General features: G+C 39.4%; 1 protein-coding gene across 2 annotated transcripts in view; it reads right to left on the bottom strand.

Moving 5' to 3' along the window:
- Positions 1-2359: 2359 nt before the first annotated feature.
- Positions 2360-8607, bottom strand: part of HERC3 (HECT and RLD domain containing E3 ubiquitin protein ligase 3) — a 112511-nt gene continuing 106263 nt past the window's right edge. For both annotated transcript variants that reach the window (XM_090266295.1, XM_090266296.1), the window contains exons 24-26: positions 4797-4980; positions 4473-4575; positions 2360-2586 (exon numbers count right to left, since the gene is read on the bottom strand). In XM_090266295.1, coding sequence (XP_090122421.1) covers positions 2378-2586; positions 4473-4575; positions 4797-4980 — 496 coding nt within the window. In that variant the 3' untranslated portion in view covers positions 2360-2377. The remainder of the gene's footprint in view (positions 2587-4472; positions 4576-4796; positions 4981-8607) is intronic.

Genomic DNA, 8607 nt, shown 5'->3' with positions numbered 1-8607 from the left:
AACATCGATATGTGTTTGCCTTTCGTGCACCCCCAATTGGGGATCTGGCTTGCAACCCAGGCATGTGCCCTGGCTGGGAATCGAACCAGCGACCCTTTGGTCACCAGGCTGGCACTCAATCCACTCAGCCACACCACCCAGGGCCCTGATCACCTTTAATTTCTTCTTTCCTGGAAGGCTCCCATGGCCTCCGTGTCCACCCACTTCTCTTCCATTGGTGCACTCTCTTCTCTCTCCACCGCTGCCACCCTCACTGCTCGCTGCTGCTTTCTGTTCTGCCCTTCCCACTTCATTTCCTCCCAAGTGTACCTGCATCCACAGCTTTCTTCTTAAAACCAAGCTCAAGTCAGATCACTGCCTCCAACCCCCACCCCAAGGTTCTGAACATTTTAACAGATCTTACTTGACTATAAACTAAAGTTCCAATGCTTAGCCTAGTTCCTCAGATCCAAACCTACCTTCCTCTCCCCAGCCTTATTCGCCATTATTCTCCTATTTCTTCTGATGTTCCCCCTTTAAGTTGTTCCTGGCCCTTCCCTAGATATGACCCATGTTAAGCCTTTGCTCGGGCCTTTCTCTCCGTGGGAAATGCCCTTTCGTCCATCACAACCTTCAGAAATCCCCTTCATCCTCGATGTCCTCTGCCCCCGGCCCCGGCCCCTGCCCCGATCTCCTCTCCATTTCCCCAGCACTTGCTTCTGCTTCCTCAAGGCTGGAACCAAAGTTGACCCTCTATTAGATCACTTGGGTAGATGACTTAATTCTTCTACTGAAAGCAAGATACCCATTCTGCAAATACAATAAGGAATAGTTTTTTAAGTTAAAACACCAAATTTATTGCATAATATTGAACTATCTGCACACACATAGAAAATAAACATTTCTTATAACTGTATATCTTCTTTTTAATCTTGTATTATAAAGACTGAAAAACTACCAATTTAGCCATTAGAATAAGTTTTAAAAACAAAAGCAAAAATCTATATTCCTTCATTGAGATTTGATGCTATATCATGGTTCATAAATACTTTATTTTATATAAATAAGTCTTTTCTCTAGTGACTAGGAATTTAAAATTAGGTTGACATGGATTCTTTGATCATATAGAATTTTCTTACCCATGATGATGAAGGTTGAGCATGTCATTATTTTTGAGATACATATATTTGCTTTAAACATAATCCCCCATGAAATCCCACTGTAAACAAACATTTCAAATGCAATAAACAAAAGTTCTATAATAAAGAATGTCTTTAAGTCTTAGCAATTAGGGAAGAAAAAAAAATTTGAGTAGAAATTGTTTAGTTTAAATAGAATTTTTTTTTAAAAAAAAGTAAGACTGCATGCATCCACTAGGAGAGAAGAGGAAGGGAGCGCTAAGCCAGGTAACAAAGAATGGAACAAAGTGACAGAAAAGTAAAGTAGGGGAGGAAGAAGATAGGAAAAGGGAAAAAGACAGGGAGGGAGGAAAGAGAAAGTAGTAGAGGACAGAGCAAGAAATGTATTATTTCTACTTTTCTTGGAGAAAATACTCTTAGAAAAAATCAATTCTACTTGCTCCAAAAGCAAGGTAAGAGGAGGGGTTGGGCCTATCACCTCCCCTTATCATCAAAGGAACTTGGCTGAGCAACAAAACAAATTTAGGCTCAGTTGCCACTCTAAGCTGCTCTGCACATCTTTAAGGAGGTCCAGGAATAGGCAGAGCCATGGAGAGATTGCTAATCCCTCAAGAACTTTTTCTAAAAAGCAAGATGTGTTCCTAAAAGCTCCTGTAACTTCTCAGGAGTTCAGCCGAAGTAATGGACCCGGGTTCAATTTGTTGGAATTGGGAATTTCTGAAGTAGCCCTTTCCCCCTGAGTCCTTAGCATAGGGCTGCAACAAGCCAGGGGCATTTCCAGGGCTGCAGAGAGAGGAGCCGTTCTGCGTGTGCAGGTAAGCAAGGGCAGATCAGTCAAAATCATTCTTGCAGAGGAGAAAGACAAGAGGACAAGGAAGCACTGTGAGGAAAATCAGGGCTGAGAGAGAATTTGGGAAACAAGAGTTTAAAGACCCACTGCCGTTTCCCCCAGCAGAGAGCAACAAGTCACAGGTGCAAGGAGCATTCAGTAATCTGGTTTAAGAACAAAAACACTTCTCATACAAGAGCCAGTTTTTCACCCCATCCCCAACCCCTAATTTTTCGAGGAGGTTGCTTACTGTGTATAACCCTAGAAACACATCAACCAGGTTTAGGATTCAAAAGTTCCCAACCCATTTATACAATAAAAAAATAGAACTCACGCCCCGTGATTTTCTGTATAGGCCTCAATATGGTCACTGAGGAAGGAAGGGGAATCTGGGGCAACCCGGTAGGGGGCGGGGGGGGGGGGGGGACGCTCAGGCCAAGCTAAATCCCTCATAGTTGTCCAGGGCCTGAGTGAGCCGCGCACTCAGGATCTCTTTGCTGCTGTACTTGGGAAGGTCAAGAAGATTGTAGCAAGTGTGGGCCACAGGCAAGTACTCCTCTCCACTGGCAGTGGACTGGATGACAATCTGCAGGCTCGCCATGCCATAGATGGGGATCCGGTCGCTGCCTGTCAGGAACACTGGGGAGAAAGGGAATTGGCATTACCAGCTCCACAAAAGGGGAGCTGCTGGAAGCTCTGAGCCGTCCTCCCAGGAACGGAGAGGAAAGTGTGACACCCTGTGGCACATGTGAGGAGTGCTATCACTTTCATGTGCCAATATGTGTATCATTAATATTAATACATGCTCATTCGTATAAAGTAAATGAGACTGTCTTTCCAATCCTCTTTTCTGATTTTCTATGAATGAGAATTCTATACTATTCACTGGCTAATGTGGGACCCTGATTACACACTGACACAAATAATCCATGTAATGCTCAACATGCCCTCAATCAAATGTATCCCTCACACCTTAGGAGCCTTCACAGCAATCAAAGTGGGAAGGGGCCACTGACGCGGGGGAAGAGGAGCTGACCTCAGGGGAACAACGGGGACACGGGATACACATGAGGCCGCCTCACATGTAAGTGTCTGCTGCTTGTACTACTTGGCAAGTGAATTTCCACTTGGGACCTGTTTGCTTTCATTTCTCTCCATGTTTCTTAAACAAGAACTGACACTGGCATTATAGTAGACATTTCACTCTTGTGACACACGCTGTGACTTGGCAAAAAAAGACACACACAGACCAACTTTCTTTCCCTGTTTCCTAGTGCAAGATAACCTTCTCCTGGTTGAATTGCTGAAAATTACCACATGATAGCATTAGTCAAGTGGCACTTTCAAATAACCTGCCATTACCTGCAACTGCGATATATAAACTCTTGCCAAAATCTATGGTTAATAAAATTTTCTGTAATGGTCTCTGAACAGAAAAAATGTCTTCTTTTAAGGCAATCTCTAGGATCACGAACAGGTTTCTCTCAACTGTCGTGGCCCTACAAGCTCCCCTGGCAAACCTTAACCTGCCATTCAACTCTCACGCTATTGCTTCTCAAGAGCTGATGCAACTGGGTGGAGGAGAAGCAGGGCTCTTGTTAATCAACATGTGAGATCCCCACGTCCTCTTGCCCTTACTCCATGTGAGCAGGAGAATCTGGGGTAAATCATGCATTATTAATATATGCTCATTCTTATAAAGCAAAAGAGACTTGCTTTTCAAATCCTGCTTTTAAATTTTACATGGATAAAAATTTTAGACTATTCGCTGGCTAATTTCTGACCTTGATTATACATTGACAGAAAGATTTCAACTATTCTTAAAAGGCTGAATTTGTTCATGTAAACTAGACCTCATGCTCCTCTCCAAATGTATTACCCTTCTCAAATGTTATCCAGGTAGTCACAAAAGACCATATAATTCCTTCCAGAACAGGCAAATCCATAGAGACAGAAAGCAGACTGGTGAGGGAGGAACAAATGGGGAAGGATTGCTGAGCATGGAGCTCCTTCTCGAGGTGATGAACATGCTCTAAAATTGACAGTTTTGCAACCCAGTGAATATACTAAAAACCAGTGAATTGTACACTTTGAATGGGTGAATTGTGTGGTATGTGAATTATACCACAACGACAAAGCTATTATAAATCACATATGCCAAGTTACATCAGCAGTAGATGCTTTGTCATATTTTCAAAAGCCTAACGAGATAAGGGAAGTTAATCCAAACAATTGGATTTCATCAATGTGATATTTACAGGAATCACTAACATAAAAGTAACTAGTGTTTTAGAGCCACTGAAAATTACTCCTTTTCTTTCTTTCATGCAGTCTCTCCTATTAGGCAACAACTATGGATTAACAACCCGTGTTGTGCCTGAGATATCATTAAGACAAAAGTATAAACATTTATTTACTGTTTACCACTTAGAAGAGTTAGAACTTCACCTGTGGAGTATGTCATCCTACACTACATCCAAAACTAAAATGTGGACAAATGCCATATTGAGGATCCTGATACTTACAGAGAAACTTCTTCTTCTTTTCCAGTGGAAACTCATGAAATGTTTCCCAAAATAGTTTCACAGTGGGATGTGTGGCTGAGTAATCCCCCTTGTAGATGGCAGTCTGCCCGAAAGACAAAAAGGAAAAATCTATCTTACAGAAGAAGATTATAGTGGACATTTTATACACAACTTGCATTGGAGAGTAAGAAATAAACACTAAGATGCAGGAGGCCCCCAAATCCTGCTGAAGCACGGATGCCTTGAAGGAGGCAGGGCTCTGGCACACCTCCCCAGTCCACTGCTGCTTCCCCGGGGGGTAAGAACGGCACCTGTCATGCTCACCTCTTCTAGCTCCTCCCAGTTGTAGTTGCTGTTCCCCACCATCATGGCCCTCAGTTCCGAAGGCTGGAAGAGCTCAAGCACTTTGCCACCACACACCTTTAGGAAGCCGCTAGAGAAAGCTGTGTACCATTCATGAACTGAGATTTGGAAGATATAATTCACATAAGCATCCACAAACTCCTGCCTGTCAGAAAACCAAAGAAAGAGAATATGTTTATCCCAAAGTCTTGTAGAGTTTATCCAGTTCCCCTTTTACACTGAGGTTGGGAGTGACGAAAATGGCGTTTCATTAAATTTTCATACCAGCAGGCATCCTAAGGCATTGAGTAGGTAGCCGCCCAGCCCTAGGGTTCCAACAAAGAGGGTCAGGTGATCTGGTGGCAGAGAAGGGCGGTAGGAAGGGGGAGGAGGCCAGGTAGGTAGAATCATACTACTAACTTTGTTTTACTTGAGGCACTCAATCCATTTTTCATCTTGTTTATGGTCCCGTTTAAAATTTAGTTTAGAAAAAAACAAAACAAAACACTTTTTCTGCTTAAAAGAAAAAGTCTAAGATAAAGATTCTAGGCTGCTCACCCTCTTCAGAAACAAATAAAGCTAAATCATCTGATATTTGTATCTTCACACATCTTAAAGGATAATGTCGTAACTCCTTTCTATATATAAATTTTTTAACCATCTCTGGAAAGAATTGTCACACAATAGCTCCATCTCACTAATAATCAGTCAAATGAAAAGACAACAGTGAATTCGCATTTCACCCACTGGACTGGCATACGTTTAAAAGAGAATATTGATGTTATGGGTAAAGATGTGAGGAAACAGGAGCCTCATGCAAAGCTAACGGGAAGAGAAGCTATGAAATGACAATGGGAATCACGTGGAAATAAAAAAAATTGAGAAAAGCAATTTATTCAGAACTGGCTATAGCAAAGGGGTCAGCCAGCCGCTGTCATTTCTATTTTATCAGAGACTCAGAACAACAGAAGGTGGAAAAGCTTTAAAGTGGAAAAAGAGGACGTCTTCAAGTGTGCCCTGATTGGAACCTGCTGGCATGGAGAAGCTGTAGGTGGGTTAACTAGAAGCAAGCATCCTCTGAGATTGGTTAGGGGTGCATATTTTGCTTTTCCTTTCTTTGGGGTGATTGTTAATTAAGGTATAATCGACATTTAACCTTAGTTTTAAGTGTTAAAAAACAACTTAAGTAAATGCTGTCATATTGTACCTAACATTTTTAAAGTTTTCACTCAGCATTTTTCCTGTGATTCTATTCATTTTGATAACTATAGATTCTAGTTAATTACATTCCAGTGCTCTCTGTTATGATTTTATCGTACAGCTATACCATCTTTTCTTTATCCGTTCTCATATTGGAGGCTATTCATTCTCTCATTTAACCTTAGTTAAATGTCGGTATTAGTTTCAAACATACAACACAATGATTCAATAACTGTATACAATGTGAAATGATTATTATAATAATTCTAGTTAACATCTATCGCCATATGTAGTTACAAGTTGTTTTTCCCCTTGGGATAAGAAATTTTAAGATCCACTGTCTTAGAACTTTTCAAATTGCACATTTTGTTTTTTTCTCATTGGTCCTAAATTAGAAAAAGCTGTCAGTTATTAATCAAGTCCTGGCTATTTATTTGGTGCTGACTGTTACAGAAGTTACTGAGAGAGACAGCAGGCTGGCTTCCTGGGCTGCTTATTGTAGATAATGGGTTGGTTTCCTAGGCAGGTTTTTATTGGTTGCAGGTGAGAGTTCTATTATTAAATATGGCCTGGCCATTGTCTATATGCATACTGCATCTCTCACTAGTGGGAATGTAAACTGTGAAACGAGACATAAACATCTGGGAGAAAAGGTTGCCAATAGCTAAAAGAATTGAAAACATAAATACCCTTTGACCCAGCTACTCTACTACTAGGTGGATGACACAGAGAGAGTCTCACATGAGTGCACAAGAAAATGAGGACAGGGATGTTCATTGCAGCATCTTCTTATAATATGGAGAAATGAGAGAATGAATAGCCTCCAATATGAGAACGGATAAAGAAAAGATGGTATAGCTGTACGATAAAATCATAACAGAGAGCACTGGAATGTAATTAACTAGATCTATAGTTATCAAAATGAATAGAATCACAGGAAAAATGCTGAGTGAAAACTTTAAAAATGTTAGGTACAATATGACAGCATTTACTTAAGTTGTTTTTTAACACTTAAAACAATGCTACTGGTAAGAGGCAGTGCTGCAGCCACTTAGAGCTTGTGACCCTTGGGCAAGTTATTTAATCTCTCTGTGCCTCAGGTTCTTCATCTGTAAAATGGAGAGAATAAAAGTAAGTAACTCATGGAACTGTTATAAAAAATAAACTAATACACTTAAAAGTTCTTAGAACCAAGGCTGTTTCATAAATGTTTAGCAATTATTATATTGTTTATGGATATGAGATTTTGTTTATGCACATGAAATTAGTTATGACATATATAAATTGTATTAATTTTTTAATGAAAGCATTATTGTAAAAAGATATTTGTGTTAACACACATATTGAATACAAAAGTATAAAAAAGTGAAAGAATACACATAAAATTCATAGTAAGAGTTCTGTCTGTTTAAGAAAGGAAGATAAGAAGAGGAAACCAGGATTAAGGGGATGTAAAGAAAATTTCAATGGTATCAGTAATTTTTCTCTTTCATTAAAAAATCTGAAGAAAATCCTATTTGTTTACTCTGGGTCATAGTTATAAAGATGTCTGCCATATTATTCTTTGCACTCTTTGTATTTAAATTTTTTCTTATACCATATATAAAAATACCATAAGAAATCAACTCAAAATGGATTAAAAACTTGAATTTAAGACCTGAAACCATAAATATTCTAGAAGAAAACATATGGGTAAGCTATTATACCTGATGTGGTCTTGGCAAGGATTTTTTTTTTTATTTTTTATTTGACACCAAAGGCAGCAAAAAAATAAACTAGTAGGACTACATCACTCTAAAACACTGCACAACAAAGGAAACCAACAAAGGAAACCTACTGAATGGGAGAACATTTGCAAATCATATACTGTTAGGGATTAATATCCACAATATATAAAGATTGCATACAACTCAAAAGCAAAACAAACCCAAAACAATCCTATTTAAAAATGGGCAGACAAACCAAATAAGACATTTTCCAAGGTTACATACAGATGCCAACAGGAACGTGAAAAGGTACGCAACATCACTAATCAGCAGCAAAATGCAAATCAAAACCACAATGAGCTATCACCTAACATCTGTTACTATGGTTATCATCAAGAAGACAAAACAATCACAAATGTTGGTGAGGATGTGGAAAAAAGGGAACTCTTTTGCATTCTCTGGGGGAATGTAAATTGGTGCAGGCACTGTGGAAAACAGTATGGATGTTCTTCAAAAAAATTAACAACAAAACTACCATATAATCCAGCAATTCCACTTCTGGGTATTTATCCAAAGGAAACAAAATCACTGTTTCAGAGACAAATACACTTCCATGTTCAATGCAGCGTTATTCACAATAGCCAGGATATGGAAACAACCTAAGTGCCATCAATGGATGACTGGATAGAGAAAATGTGTTATACACACAATGGAATATTATTAGGCCATAAAGAAGGAAACTCTGTCGTTTGCAACAACATGGATTTTGAAGGCATTATGCTAAGTGAAGTAAGTCAGAGAAAGACAGATACCACATGATTTCACTTATGTGAAGGATCATTAAAAAAAAAAAAAAAAAAACAAACCTCACACAGAAAACAAATCAG

This window comes from Furipterus horrens, unplaced genomic scaffold, assembly GCF_987537825.1.
Source record: "Furipterus horrens unplaced genomic scaffold, mFurHor1.1.pri manual_scaffold_2, whole genome shotgun sequence".
NCBI classification, from domain to species: domain Eukaryota; kingdom Metazoa; phylum Chordata; class Mammalia; order Chiroptera; family Furipteridae; genus Furipterus; species Furipterus horrens.
Note: the sequence above shows the minus strand (reverse complement) of the source record. Positions and strands in the feature narration are given on the sequence as shown.